The 20,355-nt window shown below is 42.9% G+C and overlaps 1 protein-coding gene across 5 annotated transcripts in view; it reads right to left on the bottom strand.

Annotated features, from left to right (window-relative positions):
- Positions 1-1,592: 1,592 nt before the first annotated feature.
- Cops4 (COP9 signalosome subunit 4) overlaps positions 1,593-20,355 on the bottom strand; it is a 45,244-nt gene continuing 26,481 nt past the window's right edge. For 4 of the 5 annotated variants that reach the window (XM_006975393.4, XM_042257705.2, XM_042257706.2 and 1 more), the window contains exons 7-10: positions 15,443-15,613; positions 11,159-11,274; positions 8,374-8,458; positions 1,593-2,083 (exon numbers count right to left, since the gene is read on the bottom strand). In XM_006975393.4, coding sequence (XP_006975455.1) covers positions 1,950-2,083; positions 8,374-8,458; positions 11,159-11,274; positions 15,443-15,613 — 506 coding nt within the window. In that variant the 3' untranslated portion in view covers positions 1,593-1,949. The remainder of the gene's footprint in view (positions 2,084-8,373; positions 8,459-11,158; positions 11,275-15,442; positions 15,614-20,355) is intronic. The other variant, XM_006975394.4, reaches the window with a different exon arrangement.

Genomic DNA, 20,355 nt, shown 5'->3' with positions numbered 1-20,355 from the left:
CTAGGCTTTTGGTAAGAGTAAATGCTAATCTGAGCAGGAGCTGGACTGACCGTCCCTACACCTGTAACTGAAAGAGGCTGCGGCTTCCTGCTTTTCCTCTTTGAGAGGAAATCCCTCAAAATTCCTTCTTCGGGTCTGTCTTGAACTCTCAAAGTCACAAATCAATCGACCCCTGAAGATATGGTAATACCTGGGAAGCACTCTATATTATGATCATGTTTAACTACGTATGATGTATGCGTGAAAGGGGCCACACATGTTCCATGATTTACATGTGCCAGTCAAAAGACAATTTTTAAATTATTTTTTTAGGATTTTTTTTTATGTGTATGTGTGTTCTGCCTGCATGTGTGTCCAGGCCTCACTTGCACACCTGGCACCTTCAGAGGCCAGAAGAGGGATATGGATCCCCATAACTGGAGTTAGATGGTTGTGAACCCCAAGGAGGGTGCTGGGAATTGAACCCGGGTCCTCTGGAGGAGCAGCCAGTGAGTACTCTTAACTACTGAACCCCATCTCCAGTCCCAGGAGACAAGTCTTTGGAGCTGGCTGACTTCCAGCCCCGCTCTGCCGCAGGGTCTCCTTGGGTTTTGCCACACTGCACACATACTCCAGGCTAGCTGGCTCTTCGGATTCAGGCCAGTTCTCCTGTCTCTCGCCTCACGTCTCGTCACCACCGTGTTTGGAATAGAGAAGCACGCCATTATCTTTTCCCGTGGGCTTCAGGGTTAACCTCAGGTCAGCAAGGTTGCTTGGCAACTGCTTCCACTGCATGAGCTGTCTTTCTGACCCCATGTGTCTAGTTCTTACTTAGCTGGAGTCCCTGGGCCTGGGCCCTTCTACAATTGCAGGAAACAAAAGATTTAAAGGAAGGTGGAATTGTGCATCAGTTCTCTAGGTCGACAAAGTCCTGGCAGAGTAATTTCCCTAAAAGGTCAAGTGTGTCTTATGGAAAATAATTTGGGTATTCTTTCAAAATAAGCTATTATTTCCCAGGTGTATTTCAAAACAATGAGAGTACTTCAAAAGTCACCCCCCCCGCCCCCCCCAACCACCCCACCCCCACCCCCGCCCAGTGCTGAAATGCATGGAATTCCAGTGATCACCTGAGGATCTGGTCTGCAGGAAGGTCAGCTCTGCTGAGGTGCTAAGCAGGCCTGGCTCCAGTGGCCTCACCTCCACCTCAGCCGATCTCAGCAACAATTCTCCACCCGCCCATCTGTGCAGGTTTGAGGGAGTTCATGTGACTTCAGTTTTCTGATGGATCTAAGACACTGATTTTCAATGGCCCAGCTGGTTTTTGTTCTAAATGTTGTAAATGGTGGGTTGCTTTCAAGCTCTTTATTTGCTGGGGTTAAATAAGGAGTCCTCTACCCTTCCTTTCTGCAGTCATCACAGTCCAAACGCCCCAGCTCCCCCGGTGTGCGTCCCAAGCACTCACCCTGCTCCCTTGGCTGGGTGGCTGGAAGGCTGCGGGCAGGCACGGTAACCTACTCTTGTATTTGTAGCACAAGATAGAAGTCACGGTTTCTAAATTCAAGGAAAGGGATACCAGATACCACGCTTTCCCACTCATTCAAACCAGCACTCCCTTTCTTTGGGTCATTGCTCCATTTATTAGAGTAACCACGTTTGGAGAGGCACAAAGCACTGAGGTTACATGACTACAAAGTTCTCACAAATCCCAGTTCTCTCTCTTCATCACAGAGCTTTCACTTCTGCTTAAAGAACAAGCTTTCAAAATATCTGAGCTGGGTTAACACACAGACCCCAAATACGTGGGAACCGCTATGTTTAGATGCTCAACTTCCTCTCTAGCGTCTTCTTGAAAGGATCCGCGTCAAGGGCTGAAATGTAGAGGTCATGATGCAAATGCTTTGGAGGGCAGTGAAGTCAGCCCGCACCAAGTGGCAATGCTGCAGCGTGCGCAGAGCTCGCTCGGCAAGGGCTCACTGGGCCATCTGGGCCTCCATGGCCTGTGCCGTCCACTCCGGGGCTGTCTGACTAATCTTCTCTAGAAGGTTGTTTACTTGGAAACAAAGTGATTGGATCTGCTTGTCCCATGTTGGCAGGGCTTCTCGTGCTAAAGACAGAATAAAAATGGAAAAAAAAAAAAAAAAAGAAAAGAAATTACTTACAAATCAAAGATAAATTACAACAGTGCTAATTTAAAAAAAAAAAGTTTATTCCGGAAATCTTGGCTGAAAATATCAATTAAGCAGCAGTTAAGAACTCCAATCAGGTGGAGCATGGCGGCACTCAGAGGGCAGCACTAGGCAGGATCTACAAAGAGACACTGTCTCCAAAACCAAACCAAACAAAAACACAACAAAACTCAAATCACTAACAACAAATATAAAACATAATTAAAAACAAATACATGTTATTATCAATGCCCTTGAAAACAAAACCCACTACTGAACACACCTATCAGGACAAAGCCAGCCACAGAAGAGCCTCAAAGCAGCCTTGCTGGAGGGCTGGTTCCTCACCAGTGTTTACAGGGGCGACACTGCCATCTACTGGGAAACACTGGACTTACATACAAGAACGTGCCTACCTCACCTAAAAACACAGCAGAAAAGGAACATAAAAGTAAAATCTACTCAAAACAGGATCTTGAATCTACAACTTTTTTTTTTTTTAAATGAGCAATAGTCAGAAATGAAAAACTTGGAAGAAGTCTCATTTAAAATAACATTTTAAAAGAACACAGACTGGGGGCTGGGGAGAGGGTTCAGCAGATAAGAGCACTGGCTGCTCTTCCAGAGACCCGGGAGGGTTCAATTTTCAGCACTCACATGTTGTTTCACAACCATCTGTAACTCCAGTTCTAGGGGATCCAGCACTTTTCCTTACATATATGCATGCAGGTTAAAGACCCACACACATAAAAATAATTTTAAAAAGGCAGTGTGAGCCAGGGGGATCCCTTGAAGCTTAAGGCCAGCCTGATCTACATAGTAAGTTCTAGGACAGCTACATAGAGAGACAACAACAACAACAACAACAACAACAATAAATTAAGCTGGGTATAGTGGCACACACTTAAATCCCAGCACTCAGGAGGCAGAGGCATGCAGATCTTTGAGTTTGAGTCCAGCCTAGTCTACAGAATGAGTTCCAGGACAGCCAGGGCTACACAGAGAAACCCTGCCTTGAAAAAAAAAAAAAAAGATCTGTTCTCTAACTTCGTTGAAATCCTCAAGGGCCACCTCTTCTGAAAACAGAAAAGCAATTAATCACACACACACACACACACACACACACACACACACACACACACACACACACACCCTCCAGAGCAAACACACTACTTTCAAGACTGCTCTACAGAAACACGAATGCTACTACCTAGATATGTACATGACAAACCACTCAGGAGTGGTGAACAGTGAACCCATGTGTTATTCAGCTGTAAACAATCAGACTGCTGCTTCCTGGTGTGAAAGTGTCCCCAGCACAGTGGATGAAAAGGAACCGCACTTTAAAATACACCCCACACTCCTACCTTTAAAACCTCTCTTCCCTACAAGTCTGCACTAACATCTACAGAGCGCGTGCTGGCAGAGGTGCTCGTCACCTCAGGCCCAGAGGGTGTGGCGGGAATGCAGACGGTGGGCTTCCCCTTGTCGCTCTCTGTTTAGCCTGTTCGGAACATGCTTATCAGTTTTCATCTGAACAACTAAAAAATTCCGCATTTTATTAGCTGTATCTAGACTTTTGTTTGTGAGTGTGATGCATGGATGTGGACATGTTCACATTTATGTTCACGTGTGGGAGTATACACACAGGGGTAGGAGTGGAGGATGTCTTCTATGCTCTCCACCTTATTTTTTCAGTTTTTAAATTTTATTTGTGGCTACTGAGATGGCTCAGTGGTTAACAGCACTAGCTGCTCTTCCAGAGGGCCTGGGTTTGAATCCTAGCACCCACATGTCAGCTCACTACTGTCTGAAATTCTGGTTCCAAGGGCTGCCGTCATCTGGCCTCCACCAGGCACTCGGTACACAGACATGCATGTAGGCAAAACACCCATTCACATAAAAATAAATCTTAAAAGAGAGAGATTCTCTTGCTCAATTTAAGTAAATATATGTGTGAGTGTGTGTGTGTGTGTGTGTGTGTGCGTGCGCAGGGGGGGGCAGGGCATGCACACGCAAGTGTATGAGGAATGAGGCAAGGCAGATGCCACAGAGAACAGCTCTGTGGAGTTTTCTCCCCTTCCAGCTGTGTGCAGGTCCAGGAATGAACTAGTCTCCAGGCTCGCACAGCAAATTCCTTACCCACCACCAATCTCACTGGCCTCTCCACCTTTTTGAGACAGGAGCTGATGTAGTCAGACTGTCTAGGACTGACCACCGGCCCTGCCAGCACAGGATCACAGCTGCACGGCTGCCATGCTTCTCTTTGTATGGGTGCTGGGGTTAAACTCAGGTCCTCGGGCCTGCATTGTAAGCACTTACCTACTGAGCCATCTCCCGGATTCTATCCCAATATAAAGAGATGTGAATCGTCTTTTCTTTTGGCGACACCTTTGTCCTATTACTTATTACATGTTCTGCTTCTCCCTTATTCCCAAGGAGCAGGACATTGACTGGGTACACCACGGAAAATAAGACAGACTTAAATGCCTACCCAGGGAGCATGGTTTGTGAGCAGATGCACATGTTCAGATAGCCCCACAGTTAAAACTCGGGGTGACATAGGAGCACATGATTTAAAGCTACACCTAGTGTGCAGGGATGGGAAGATCACCCATTGACACTGCTGATGCAAACTGAGACGTGAGACAAAGACGGCAGCTAGAGAGGGTGGGTGGTTTTTGTTTTTGTTTTTGGTTTTTTGAGACAGGGTTTACTCTGTGTAACAGCTCTGCCTGTCCTGAAACTTGATTTGTAGACCAGGCTGGCCTCAAACTCACAGAGATCCACCTGCTTCTGCCTCCAGAGTGCAGGGATTAATGGCGTGCGCCACCACCGCCCGGCTCTTCTTTTTCTTTTCCTTTTTTCTTTTCTGAAGGTGGATATTTTGCACTGCATGATGGGAAAGGGAACCACAATGCTGGAAAAACTAAAGAAGATCTACATGGACTGACAAAAGAGAGCTACAAAGGACCTGGTAGGGATGTGGGGGCTTTTAGACAGGCCACGTGATGTAGCCCAGGCTGGCCACAAGCTCAAGATCCTCTTGCTAAGACTGCATGCTTCCACCACCACATCTGGTGTCTTTCTTTATGTTTTCTTTTTTCAAAAGAAGACTCACTTTATTTTCTGTATGAATATTTTGCCTCTATGTATGTATGTGTACCACGTCCATGCCTGGTGACTAGAGAGGCCATAAGAGGGGGTAACCAGGAACTGGAGTTACAGAGGGTTCTGAGCCACCTTGTGGGTGCTGGGAACTGAACCTGGGTCTGCTCCAAGAATAGCAAGTGCTCTTAACTGCTGAGCTATCTTTCCAATCTAATTTTCTTTTTATTTTCCTGCTTTAGTTTGTTTTTAACTGAAATAGAGCTACATCACTTTCTGCCCCTCCCTCTATGTTTTCTTTCTTTTTTTTTTAAACACCACAATCACTCTGGCTACACTGGAAAAACTAGACTGGAAAGGAACTGTAGACAAGAGAAAAAATCCAGAGGCCAGGACAGCAGTGTTCAGGTAAGTTAAATAGAGAATACAAAACTATTTGTATTAGAGGGTAAAAGCACTTTCCAGGTGAGCATGACTTGAATTCAGTCCCTAGGACTCACAGTGAACAGAGAGAACTGACCACTGAAAATTGTCCTCTACCCTTCACACGTGTTCCAAGGCATGTGAGCGTGCGCGCGTGCGCGCACGCAGTCACACACACACACACACACTAATAATAATAATAATTACATTTAACTTTTTTTAAATGTTTTTTTGGAGACAGGGTTTCTCTGTGCAGCTTTGGCTGTCCCGGAACTCATTTTGTAGACCAGGCTGGTCTCGAACTCCAGAGATCCGCCTGCCTTTGCCTTCCAAGTGCTGGGATTAAAGGCATGTACCACCATACCCAATGGACTCCTGACCGTACTAGGAGCTATAATTATAGGGTAGGGAAGATGAGAGAGTTAAAAATAAGAAACTGAAGGAAAGGTGAACATGCAGCTTTTTCTGGCTAGCTATACTGGACACATGTTCACCCTACATGCCTGTTAGATAATCTGGTACAGACACCTTAAGAGTGAACTGGAGCCATGGGGCTGAGAACGAGGAGAGACCGGTCCACGTTAAATGCAGCCACTTCCACATAGATAAGCTCGGTCCACGTTAAATGCAGCCACTTCCACATAGATAAGCTGACAGGACCAAAGGGAAGAGATCACCACAGAGACCCAGTGCTGAGAGCAGGAAAAGGCCTGGGGTTAAGCCCAAGTCCCTGCCTGACGTTAAATCTAAAGGCATCAGCAGGCTCCATAGAGATGACAGCAAAGGAGGAGGACACACAGGAAGAGCGTCAGGGCGCATGGCTATGCTGCTGTGCTCAAAGGGGCGTGATCCACAAAGGAAGCTGACACGGGAGGAGCTCACAAGTCCCAGGCCAGCCTGGGCTACACAGAGCGTTTAGGTCAGTGTAGGCTACAGGGCTGCAGACTCTGCTTGCCTATGTGGGAGACCCCCGTGTGTTTAAATACAATGGAAAGGAGTCAGCAGAAATGTAAAAAGCTGAAAACAAACCAAGTGTTAATTCCAGTCTTCTAAAGCAGTTCTTTTTGGTGAGTGTGTGAACAGCAGGGTTAGAGAAGCAGCCTGAGGGATGGTGAAGGGTGGATGGGGCTAAACCCTTCTTCAGTTTACAGTGGTGTCTGTCTGTCCTGCCTCTTACCAGCGACACTGACTAGCTTAACTGAAAACATGAATGATAAGGAGGGTTTCCCTGGACAGCTGGAATAAAAGGTCAGTAAGTTCTACTTGCTGAGAGCTGGAGAACCAGTGTTCTCGGGGAAGAGCACACCAATTGGTTATCCAATACCAAAAGGTCAGCCCCAAACAAACATATATACAAGAACATTATACGGACAGAGCAGATTATATTTAAGAACATATATGTATCTGCATTTCCAAATACACAAATCACAGCAATTAATGAAAAAAAGATGACATGAACTTGAAAGAACAAGGAGGGTTTATGAAAGGATGTGGGGGGAGGGGAGGGAAGAGGGGATGTTGTAATTATATTATAATCTCAAAGGTAAAAGTAATTTAAAAAAAGGTCAATAGGCAGGTTAAATGTCCTAGGGAACCAGTGAAAACAGCACTGAACAAGGGGATCACAGGATCCAACCTAATCAGAAAGAGAAGGCAGAAAGGCCAGCACTTGTGGGGTGTCTTTCTGTACACTGTGAATGTGTTGCTCTCACTGGTTGATAATAAAGCTGTTTGGCCAATGGCAAGGCAGAATAAGGTTAGGCGGCACATTCCAACTGAAGACGGAGAGGAAGAGGGGGGAGTCAGGCAGAAGCTGCGAGCCACCACCAGGAGAAGATGTGAGAGAACAGGTAATGTCATGAAGCCATGTGGCAAAACACAGATTAATAGAAATGGGTTGAATTAAGTTATAAAGGCTAGTTAATAATGAGCCTGAGCCATAGGCCACACAGTTTGTGATTACTATAAGCCTCTGTGTGTTTACTTGGAACCGAGCAGCTATGAGACTGGGCAGGACACAGGAAACCTTCTAGCTACAAGCAATGACTAGAAGGAAGTAGAGGGCTGTGCGGCAGCAGTGGCACACGCCTTTAACCCCAGCACTTGGGAGGCAGAGCCAGGAAGATCTCTGTGAGTTCGAGGCCAGCCTGGGCTACAGAGCGAGATCCAGGACAGGCACCAAAGTCTCGGAGGAAAAAAGAAGGAAGTGGAGGTCAGCACACTCGTGGCCCTCCTGGTCCAGGAGGAGTTGTACAGAAAGTACAGTGATGGAAGTGCACTGCCAGTGCCCACAGCCGGCCACACCCACAAGTGAACAGTGTCCCAGCCCCAGATGTAAAGTGGGACTAAGAGCTGGAAGTCAAGGGTCCACTCCCCTGCCTACCTACGTTAGCTCACTGAGCTCGAGGAGGAAAGGCAATTGTCATGCCATGTGTCCCACACATGGCTTAGTTCAACAAAGGTCAGGTGACAAAATGTGCAAACTGATACAATCTCAGTTAAATTTCTCTTGGCTTAGAAATGTCGAGATTAATATATTCATAAGTATAACCTTTAAAATTATTTTAAATTATTTCTTTTGGAACAAGCTCATTGAGTAATAGATTTCAGGGTCAAAAACAATTCAACATATTTGAATCACAAACAAACAACAGCTCATTGCTATTTCACTGTAATGAGAATGCACAAAACTTCTTACTTTCAAAATGAACTATTCCATCAATCTGGTCAATAAATCCATTCATACGTCCTTCTGTTATCATTTGAGATGCTATCTTTTCTGCCTATTAAAAACAGAAACAGAACAACCTCTCAGAAACTGAGTATCACATAGAAAACCATTCCCACATACTCAAGTGAAAGCCTCTGGCTTACCTCCCTGTCACTGTGTGCTTGTCTGTCATTTGCAGAGGAACATGTCTTGTATTCCTAGTTTCTTACCCCATAGCTTAAGTTTACTGGGACCTATTTCATTGTGTTGGGAGTTGTCTGTTTTGGAAACAAGGTCTCACTATAGACCCTGGCTGACCTAGAACTCATGATCCTCTGGCGTCAGCCTCTCAAGTGCGGAGAATACAGACATGCCATACTTTTGCTGGATAAGATTCTAGCCATTTTTTTTTACCAACTTTCTCTTCTATTTAAAATCAAAATATCAAATTTTCTTCTCTCTTTTTCTTTTCTTTTCTTTTTTTTGATGAAGAGTCTCATAACTCCCAGGCTGGCCTCAAGTTGCTATGCAGCTGAGGATGAACTTAAACTTCTAGTCCTCCTGCCTCCACTACCCAAGAGGTAGCATTACAGGAGTGTACCCTCAGTCTAATTTATGCAGGTAAGACTGACTCCAGAGCCTTGTGTATGCTAAGCAGACACTCTACCAACAGAACTGCAAAACCAGCCTCAAAATTTCACTGAGGTCCACATCTTAAAAAGATATTTTTTTTTAATTGCAGGCACACAGTTCTGCTGCTGCCCTTGCCCAGTGCTGCCTCTAAAGCACCACACAGCCGAGCTCGGTGGCTGAGAGCGCCGGCTGTTCTTCCAGAGCGCCGGGGTGTGATTCCCACATGGCAGCTCACAACAGTCCGTAAGTCCAGTCCCAGGGGGTCCAGCCCTCTTCTGACTTCTACAAGCAACAGCATACATGTGGTGCAGAGACACACACACAGGTAAAACACCCATACATACAGGGCTTGAGAAGTGGTCATTGTAGAGGGGGTCTGAGTTCAGTTCCCAGCATCCACATCAGTGGCTCACAACTGACTGTAATTCTAACTCCAGTATATCTCAAGTCCTCTTCTGGCTTTCCTGAGTACACACAAACATGTGCAGAGCATACACATAAATAAAAATAATAAATCTTAAATTCCATAATAATTAAGTATCCTAAAATAAATAAATAGTTCTGGGGGGGACAGAAAAACCTGTTTTTCTTATATCAATTTCTGTGTATTCATTACAAAACACTTTGGTGTTTGGTCTATGTAGCCAAGACAAGCTTGCTACTTTCCTGCCTCCTCCTCCTGAGTCCTTCGATCATAAGATGTCCCATATTCAGCTATTTAAAAAGCCCAAGAACCAAACAAAGATACAGATGTTCATATTCACAAAGGAAATGAAGAGGATTTTAAAAGATAGAGAGGCAAAAGCAAAATGCTCTAAAGCCAGCTCCTATTGCCACAGTTAATGTTTAGCACACATGAGCAGATTAGACTGTGACTGGTCATTTTGTTTGGCTTGGTTTTGAAATGTGTATGGATGTTTTGCTTACATGAATGTCTGTCCACCACATGCATTCCTGTTGCAAGAGGCCAGGAGAGGGCATAGGATTCCCTGGGACTGGAGTTACAGATGCCTGTGAACCACTGTATGGGTCCTGGGAATCAAACCCAGGTCCTCTGCAAGAAAAGCCAGTGCTCTTAACTGATGAGCCATCTCTCTGGCCCCTGACTTGCTCATCTTTTACAGACATCCTCACAATCAATACTACATCATCCGACTGACTGATTATAATCTATTACTAACAATATATTCACTTCCCCTAGTCTCCACAAGAACCATTTCCTCAACCCTGAGAAGAGAGCTTGTTTGTCTTACTCTGTAGCCATCTTCCTACCTCAGTCTCTAAAGTGCTGAGATCATAGGTGTGAGCTACCATTCTTGGCTAAGAAAACATCTTTTAAATGGCAACTGTAGTCTCAGTTCCCAAATCAATCCACTTCCTTTACCAAACATGTACATGCAAAGAATTGTCAGAAAATCTTGAATTAAGACTGGTATTACACACCTGTAATCTCAGTAATTGGGAGGTAGAGGCAGGAGGATCCAGAGTTTAAGGTCATCCTTGGCTTCAGCCTCTTACTGAGTTTGAGACCAGTCTAGGCTGCATGAGATCCTATCTCAAAAAAAAAAAAGAAAGAAAGAAAGAAAGAAAGAAAGAAAAAATCCTAAATTAAAACTTCACAATTAAATAAACTGCATGACTTTACTCTCAGTATGATTTGAAATGAAGATGATATTTCACAAACAATAACACTATAAATACATTTGGTACTGTGTAGGGATTTGTGTATGACCAACCAAATCCAAAACATGAAGTAAGACTCCCTTAGTACATCAGTCAACTCCTTTGCAGAAATCACAATAGAACATCTTGGGGTCAGAGTCAATCCAGGGCAGAGAAACAGTACGCACCATCTCCATCTCACACTTCAGAAAGAAGACATCCTTATGGAAAGAGTATAACTTGGGACTTCTCTAAGATTTCCATCCTAAGTAACTATCATAAAACAGTCTGAGAGCTAAAACCACTAAGTTCATGGCATCAGTACTTCACCATTTAAACAGTCTCTTCTACTTACCCAGGGCTTTAAACACGTAGCTTTTGTTGTGATGGCGAACATTATCAATTATGCATTTTTTCCATTACTTCAATAGTTTTGGATTTCAATTCCCTGTTATAAAGTATCGAATTAATAAAATACCTTAGCTGCAGGGATCTCTAAAAGCGCTCCAAGTTCTTCAAATGTGATATTGTTATATAATTTGCTTGCTGACAACAAATTATGCTCAATAACAGCTCTGTCCAAGATGCTGGAACCTTAAATAAACATAAATAAACTCATTAAATGTTTGAAACTATTTTATGCTTTAAAAAGATATACCTTTTTTTTTTAATTTCTAGGCATGTGATAAATCATTAAAGTCAGTGTTACTTCTCTGATCAAGACATTACTAAATCTTACATTTGATATAATATTATTATTATTATTATGGTCCTCCCTGACAGGATTTCTCTGTGTAGCCCTGGCTATCCTGGAACTCACTCTATAGACCAGAATAGTTTCAAACTCAGAGATCTGCCTGCCTCTGCCTCCTGTGTGCTAAGATTAAAGGCAAGCACCAATATGCCAGGGTACATTTACCATTTTAGTTTATATACAATTAAATAAAATACAGTATTTAGAAAAGCAGTGTGACAGCTAATCTTCAAGAGCCAATCACATATGGAAACACATCTCTGGGCGTGTCTGTGAGGGTGTTTCCAGATAGGTTTCACTGAGCAAAGGACCGCCCTGGAAGTGGGCACACGGTTCCCTGGGCTGGGGCCTGGACTGAACGAAAAGCAGAAAGCCAGCAGAGCGTCCTTACTGTCGACATCTCCCACGCCTGCCATCATGCCTTGCACACTATGGTGGTCTGTATGCTCCTTCCTGTCTTCAGCTGCTTTGGTCGGGTGTTATGTTGAGGAAAGTAATACAGCGAGTAATTAGTAACTACCAAGGATGGATTTAGCCCTTTGCACGGGGGCTTTGCTTCTGGCTGACAAATCTGTTACCTTTTCTTTTTATGCTTCAAGCACATACTTTTATTAGCAAACAGCAGTATAACAATCATGCAATGTGCTCTGGGAGCCTCATAAAATCCCTCATCCTAATTTTTTTTTTTTTTTTTTGGTTTTTCAAGACAGGGTTTCCCTGTGTAGCTTTGTGCCTGTCCTGGATCTCGCTCTGTAGACTAGGCTGGCCTCGAACTCACAAAGATCCGCCTGCCTCTGCCTCCTGAGTGCTGGGATTAAAAGCGTGCGCCACCACCGCCTGGCAAAGATTCATTTATTTATTAATTTATTATGTATACAATGTACTGCCTGCATGTATGCCTACACACCAGAAGAGGGCACCAGATATCATTACACATGGTTGTGAGCCACCATGTGGTTGCTGGGAATTGAACTCGGGACCTCTGGAAGAGCAGTCAGTGCTCTTAACCTCTCAGCCATCTCTCCAGCCCCCTAATTTTTGAAGGTTTATTTTTATCTTTAACTATGTGTATTCAGGGGCATCATATTCTCTGTGGCTGAGTTACAGTAGGCAATGTGAGATGTGGGTGTTGGGAACTACCACAGGTCCTTGGGAAAGACAGTGCACACTCCTAACTACTGAGGCATCTTTCCAGCCCCTCATCGCCTTCTTTTGGTCACCCATAAGCACCTTACTGTGAGGCAAATGTGAGACGTGTCCCAGAGGCAGGATCAGCTACTTTTACCCAGAGCTCAGGAAGAGAACCCCACTTTAAGTTAGGGTTCACTAGTGCCTTGTGAAGCCCTGGCCTCAGCCCCGCCTGCCTGCCTGGCTCACTCAGCTGGTGTGTCTTTGTTGAGCATTTACTACAGATCAGGAGCTACAGCAGGGATACTCAGAGACCTCCAGGGAAGTAGTCTACAAAACCCTTTCTTACAACTGCCCACCATCCCTGTCACAATAAAGAAAGGAGGAAAGGAAGAAAGACAAAAAGACGAAAAATGATTAAGCCAAGGTTGGGGATGTAGACTGGTATAGTAGTAAAATGTTTGCCATTGAAGGCCACGAAATCAATCCCAAGCCCCAAAGAAAGGGAAGGAGGGACAGACAGTGGAAAAAGAGAAGACTGTACATGTACATACATACATACATACATACATACACAAATACACACACACATACACACACACACTTACAAAAAAAACCAACCAACTAACCAAAAAACCAAAAAACAAACACCTTGAACACAAAAGCCCAAAAGTGGAAACAATTTTCTTGTCCATCGGCCCACAAATAAGTAAAATGGCACATCCACGTAAGAGAATATTATCTGGCAATAAAAAGGATCGAAATAACATGGATGAGTCATTACACTAAATGGGAGAAGCCAATTATGAAAGGCCATAATAATATTATTATGATTCCATTAATATGAAATGTCCAGAACAGACAAATCTATAGGGCAAAATATATTGGTAGTAATGCTACATGACTCTAGAGAGAGAATAAACGGAAATGTTCTTGAAAGGTAGTTAAAGGATGGCTCAGACAGTGGGGGTTTGAATAGGAATGGCCTCCATAGACTCATGTGTATGAATGCTTGGCCCGTAAGGAGTGGCACTATTATGAGGTGTGGCCTTGTTGGAGGAATGTGCCACTGTGGGAGCGGGCTTTTGTGGTCTCTTATGTGCTCAAGTCATGCCCAGTGTGACAGTCTCCTTCTGCTGCCTGATGATCAAGCTGTAGAACTCTCAGCTCCTTCCCCAGCACCACGTCTGCCTGCACACTGCCATGTTTCCCACCATGATGATAATGGACTGAACCTCTGAACTGTAAGCCAGCCCCAATTAAATGTTTTCCTTTATAAAAGTTATCATGGTCATGGTGTCTCTTCACAGCAACAGAAACCCTAAGACAATATTTTTCCACTTACCTTTTATGACAAGAAAGCTCAAATTCAAATCCAAAGATCAACTATGTTAATTCTGGAAACTTTCTACCTAGCTTTTAATTAATTTATATATCAGGCATTTTTAAAAAAGAACCCATGGCTGCTTAGAATATAGAGGGTTAAAAATTCAAAAGGTAAAAAACCAATCAAAACAGGAGGAATAACTTCAATTAAAGCACATACATATTACTCAGTTGGGCTGCAAATTTAATTTTAATATTTCTAGAAGCAAAGCAAAATATGAGAATCAACTTATATTCACAATGTGTTTGACTAAGATAAAAGCTAATTGCTTAGAAGAACCAGAAATAATCCTACAACCATAAAAGAATTTTTCTGAGATTCCACATAGAGAAAACAGCCTGAAAAAGAAAATCTTAGGGTGGGACACACAACTCAGTATGTTTAGGACCTGAGTTTGAGTTTCCCCACAACCACACTGGGTGGATTACAATGGTTTCTAACACTAGCTGATGCAACATTATCTTCTGGCCTTCCAGGACATCTCCACATACCAGGCATATACTCATACTGACACACACATATACACATAAATTAAAAAAAAAAAAAGAAAGAAAGAAAGAAAGGAAGGAAGGAAGGAAGGAAGGAAGGAAGGAAGGAAGGAAGGAAGGAAGGAAGGAAGGAAGGAAGGAAGAAAGAAACCTTTAAAAAGTCATTAAAAGAAATGTCTTTAAGTAGAAAGATGGGGAACACCTGAGTGCTTCTTAAAGTATAATCAAATACAGAAAATGCAACAGGTCACTCATCTGGCTAAGCTCCAAGCAGTAAAGACTGGATAAAACGTCACCTTTCCACTAGCCCCAGTATAAATGACTCCTCACAACTAATTTCTCTTTGGTACAGGGTGACAGTGAGTCCAAGTCAGTGGGTCTAGCTGACATGCATGTTGAATCTGTTCCTTGAATGTTTCTCCATGTTTACATCTATATGTTTAGTATCATGGTCACTATAGCAAGTACTTTAAAACATCTGTAGACAAAGGTACATAAAATAATACTATGAAGAAAATATTTAAAAAATTTTTCCTGGCAAAGACATTCTGATTTAAGTAGACACATCATTTAAGCAGAAAATGCAAAGGAGCTCTATACTGACCAGTGAGCTCTGACAAACCTTAGGCAAGCCACAGAGCTGAATTTTGCTCTTAATCAAGAATGGATAATTATGCTCTATTACAGTCTATTATTTCATGTTATTTACTAGTGGCTTAAGCTTTTTAAAATCCAGGTGCCATAAGTATTCTCTATAATTTTTCAGTTTTCACAAGTTTCAAAAAAAAAAAGATAAAAAAGAAAAAGCATTATTTCACAAAATGCTCTCTAATAGGGACTCTTTTAGACTGTACCACAAACCCATGTCTGTGTTTGACATTCCTCATCTGTCAACAGTCCTCCTTGTATGAATCAGGAAAAGTTACTTGAAATACTCATCTAGCGTACTCCTACTAGCCTGTACCTAAGCGTCCACCGCACACACACGTAAGACATGGCCATTACCGTCGGCTGTAGTTGCTTTCTGGTGAGGCATCAGCATTGCAGCAAACTCTTGAAGCTGGTTCCCTCGGATGATTCTGTCTAGGTACATTTTCTCTAGGATCCCATATGCAGCGAGCTGCTGGCACCGTTCATCCTTAAAAAGAGTAGCGAGCATCCGAGAACGTTGCTGTCCTAGGGGAACACAGGACTGTCAAATATTGTTTCTTCAATGACAAAAATCATCGCATTCTATGACCCCACGTCTGCCTGCTAAAATACAATCTCCGTCACAGATATGTAGTATAACACACAGAATGTTCTAGGAAAGTCATTGCACCACTTAGTTAATACTCTGCTGCTGCTTCTATGGGAGATACAGAATTGGGTTCTTCTAAGCCCATAGGTAATTTTTTGTCAGCCTTAATCAATCTGCAACTTTGTCTCATGTTTCTATTTAGAATCTTACTTAACATATACTGTTAATTCATTAGCCTTGAACTCACAGCTGACACTAATTCTGCCAAAATAAAGTTTACATGACACCATTTTGTCACACAAAATCTCTACATCAGACTGCCCCTCCTTAGGAACACTAGAGGGCATGGTAGTGCACACCTGCAATCCCAGCTCTCGGGAGGCTGGAGTAGGAGGATTGCCGTAAGTTGGAGGCCGAGGCCACAGGTCAGCCAAGATCTGGTCCACAGCAAGATCTGGTCCACCTCTAGTTCCCACCAACACCGACACACACACACACACACACACACACACACACACACACACACACACACACACACACACCAAAACACCAGAGAATATCCAGCAGTATGTCGGGGACCATTTTAAACAGTAAAATCACCAAAAAACTATAGAAAATGAAACCCCCATTAGCCCACAAGAAGGACACTTGTTTACAGTTTAAAAGCTGAGCTACTACAAGATCACTCTCAGCTGGAAACAGGAATTGGATAACTCAGATTTTGCTACTTACTCTGCACATATCTGAAAATGATTTTTTAAAGAAAGCTGAGAGTTTGGGTTAGTTAAAAATAAATGTTAATGAATAGATATGTTCACCAACAAAAGACTACAAATAAATGAGGATAACTGAATATTCACATAAAAACTATATACGCCCAGCATGGAACACCCTTCTGTAACCCCAGAACCAGTCTGAACAACACAACAAGTTCTGGCCAGCCAAGCTGAACACTAAGATCTTGTCCCAGAAACAATAATAAATTCTTCTCTGCTAAGAAACAATATTCAGTTTCAACTTCTACATTGAAGGATCTTTATACAGCTGATGACAAAAATACCAAGTGAACAGAAGTAGTACTGTCAATCACCCGCCCCTTTAAAATATAACTCTAGGTTTATAGAATAAGAATGTAGCCACAAGGGCACCTAGCATCATCCAGTGTCTAAAGCTTGGATTTTGTCCTGGCTAGTTTTATACCAACTTGACTCAAGCTACAGTCATTTAGGAAGGAGAAACCTCAACGACAAAATGCCCACTAGACTGTTCTGTGGGCAAGCCTCTGGAGACATTTTCTTGACAGTGACTGATGGTAAGAGGGCCCAGCCCACTGTGGATTCCCACCCCCCCACCCCCGGCCCCTTGGGCTGGTCCTCCTGGATGGTATAAGAAAGCAGGCTGAGTAAGCAATGGGAACAAGGCAGTAAGCAGGCAGTAAGCATGGCCTCTGCTTCAGTTCCTGGTCTCCAGGTTCCTGCCTTGGCTTCTCTCAATGGATTAGGACCTGGATATATAAGCAAAATAAACCCTTTCCTCCTCAAGTTGTTTTTGGTCCTGGTGTTTTATTACAGCAATAGAAATCCTAACTAAGGGGCTGGAGAGATGGGTCAGTGGTTAAGCACAACCGGCTGCTCTTCCAGAGGACCCTGGTTACATCCTCAGCACCTACACAGCAGCTAACAAAAGCCTATTAAATCCAGTCCCAGGAGTTCAGGTATCCTCTTCTTGCCTCTGCACACACAAAGCATACATGTGGTATACAGGCATACATGCAGGAAAAACACTCATACACGTTAAATAAAATAAATGAGAGGAAAAAAAAAGGAATCCTAACTAAGATAGTATTCCATTTAAAAGAAATAAAAATATTTATAAACTAGATCTTAAGGCATGATTTTTGGCATGTTTTTTGTTTTGTTTTCCAGTGCTGGGAACGGAACATATTCCTAATGTATAGTAAGGTTATCTTTTATGTTAGAATGTAGGGAAATATTGAGAGACTAATAGGAACATGTCCAAGTCATACTGGGACAGTGGAGCATCAAAAAGTATAACAACTCAGGAGGCAGAAGAACTTCTGGGAGTTCAAGGTCAGCACGGTCCACACAGCAGGCTCCAGGACAGCCAGAGCTACACAGAGAGACCCTGTGTCAATCAAACAAATAACAATTGTAACACCATCAATGAATAAAAATAATCTCAAATATCTAAGAAAGACTCAGGCCGGGGATGTAGCTCAGTTGGTGGAGCTTGCCTGTCATGCACACCCAAACGGGAGCCCAGAACTGCACAAACCAGGCGTGTAGTACATGCCTGTAATTTTTCACATGTCCTCTTATTAGTTATTAATTTATTTGGGACAGTTTTGTATGTAGGCTGGCCTCAAATTTGTGACCCTCCTGTCTCCATCTGTGGGATCACACCACTGTACCCAATGAGAACATGTCTTTCTACTATTTTGTTTGACAAAATAGGAAATGTCCACCAGGCAGTTCTGCGTGTACAACAGCTGTCCCAGAGAGACACTGCAAGCTTAGTGTTCTTACTGCACAGATCCCTGAGATAACTGAGGGACAAGGTATGACTAGCCAGAGGGGTGGGTGTGTGTGTGTGTGTGTGTGTGTGTGTGTGATTTTGAGTGAGAGCATGAGTGTGCCATAGCATACAAATGTGGAGGTCAGAAGATAACTGTCAGGAGTTGGTTCTCTCCTGCACTAGATGAGGACTAAACTTAGGCCACAGGCTTGCATTTTGGAACCATCTTGCTAGCCCTTGGTACTTTTTTATAAATGAACATATAAGACAGGGTGTGGGAGGGGAGAGGTAGAGGACACAGCTCAGTAAGAGCGCTTGCCCACTATGTGCAAAGCCCTAGATTGAATCCCAGCACCACAAAATACTTTCAAAGCAAAAATGAGCAAAGTGAACCTGTAACAATAATAGAAACAAGCAGTGGTATTTGAAAATTAGAGTTTTCAAGTGCAATTTAAAACTTATACTTGTTTCTATGAGCTTGATAGCTTTTTTTTATACTTGAAAGTTTTTCTGATAAGATCAATAATAATATATTCAAATGTAATTTTTATAATGTCCACTAAAATGTGTCACTATTAGGAAGTTTATATAATTCAGGAAGCCAGTATTTTCCAAATCTAGTAAATGATGGCAGAAAATTGTGCCAGGGTAGACGCTTTCAAAGTGGGAGACAAAACGGCTGGGTGAGGTTCATGGCTGTAATCTTCACACTCAGGAGCCAGAGTGTAGGGGCAGGTTTAAGGTCAGCCTAGTCTAAGCAGAGAGATGCTTTCTCAAAAAAAAAAAAAAAAAAAGAAAAGAAAAGAAACGAAACGAAGAAGAAGAAGAAAGAGAGAGCGTACAAGGCAAACCAAAGCTCACCAGTGGTGTCTCAGATCCCACACAGCAATTAAAGTACAGGAAACTACAGCATTTGTAATGTTAAATATAGTGTCAAAACAGTATACCCACAATTCCTTCAAAAGTCATTAAAATGCGCCTCGATTCTGGGCGATACACCTGGCGAGCTAGATTTCCTTCACGCACTTAAAATGGCTCATGGAGACAGTGCCTGGAGGAGCACCCAGCACAACTCCTCGGTGCTCTACTAACCCAGCCATGTGACAGCTGCAGAACAATGGCAGAACATCCTGTGATGTGCTTAGCATGCATGAGGCCCCGGGGTCCTTCCCAGTGTCTGTCTGTCTGTCTGTCTCTCTGAACATACACATATGCACAAATAATAATGAACTTATGCATGGCAAGGTTTCACAAAGTCCATTATAGGCAATAAATTGGGGGAAAAATTATCATTTTCTTTTATACGTGAAGAGCTTTTACAACTCAAAAAGAAAAGGGTCAATGGACATGCAAGGAGCCAGGTGTGGTGGTGCACACCTTTAATCAGGTGGGACATTGACAACTGAGGCCTGTCTGGTCTACAAAGTGAGTTCCAAGACAGCCAGGGTTACACAGAGAAACCCTGTCTCAAAGAGAGAGAGAGAGAGAGAGAGAGAGAGAGAGAGAGAGAGAGAGAGAGAGAGAGAGAGAGAGAGAGAGAGAGAGAGAGAGAGAGAGAGGGAATGAGAACAAAGGGTTATCAACAATGACTTCTTAAATACACAAGAAAAGATGCATTCATTATAATAAAATATGAACTAAAACCAAACTGAAATGTTATCTTTCATCTACTAGATGGACAAATAGTGAAAAAAAAAAACTGTTAATACCTGTGAAAAATCAGGTACTCATGAACATCTTTGTTTGGAGTGTATTATCATAGCACAATATACATTTTCTATCAAAAGATTAAGAATATGTACCTTTGGACTTAGAAGTTTAACCTATCCACAAACGCATCCCTGTGCACAATCGCTGCTGCATACAGGTGTGTCCAATCTTTTGACGCTGTGAAATGATGTTATCAACTACAAAGTTCACACCAGAGAACCGTGCAATTGAGTTACAAAAACAAACAAACAAAAAAAAACCTCACACTTTAGGTGAGTTTACAATTTCATGTTGGATCATGGTCATAGCTATCCTTGGCTGCATACAGCTTACAGGCCACGATTGGATAGGTCTGGATGATAAAGTAAAACAATAGAAAATCAAAGTGAATTTATATACTAACATGCAATAATCACTGATACTTAGTTGAAAG

This window comes from Peromyscus maniculatus, chromosome 10, assembly GCF_049852395.1.
Source record: "Peromyscus maniculatus bairdii isolate BWxNUB_F1_BW_parent chromosome 10, HU_Pman_BW_mat_3.1, whole genome shotgun sequence".
In the NCBI taxonomy this organism is placed as follows: domain Eukaryota; kingdom Metazoa; phylum Chordata; class Mammalia; order Rodentia; family Cricetidae; genus Peromyscus; species Peromyscus maniculatus.
The sequence above is the reverse complement of the archived record's forward strand: the minus strand, read 5'-3'. Positions and strand labels throughout refer to the sequence as shown.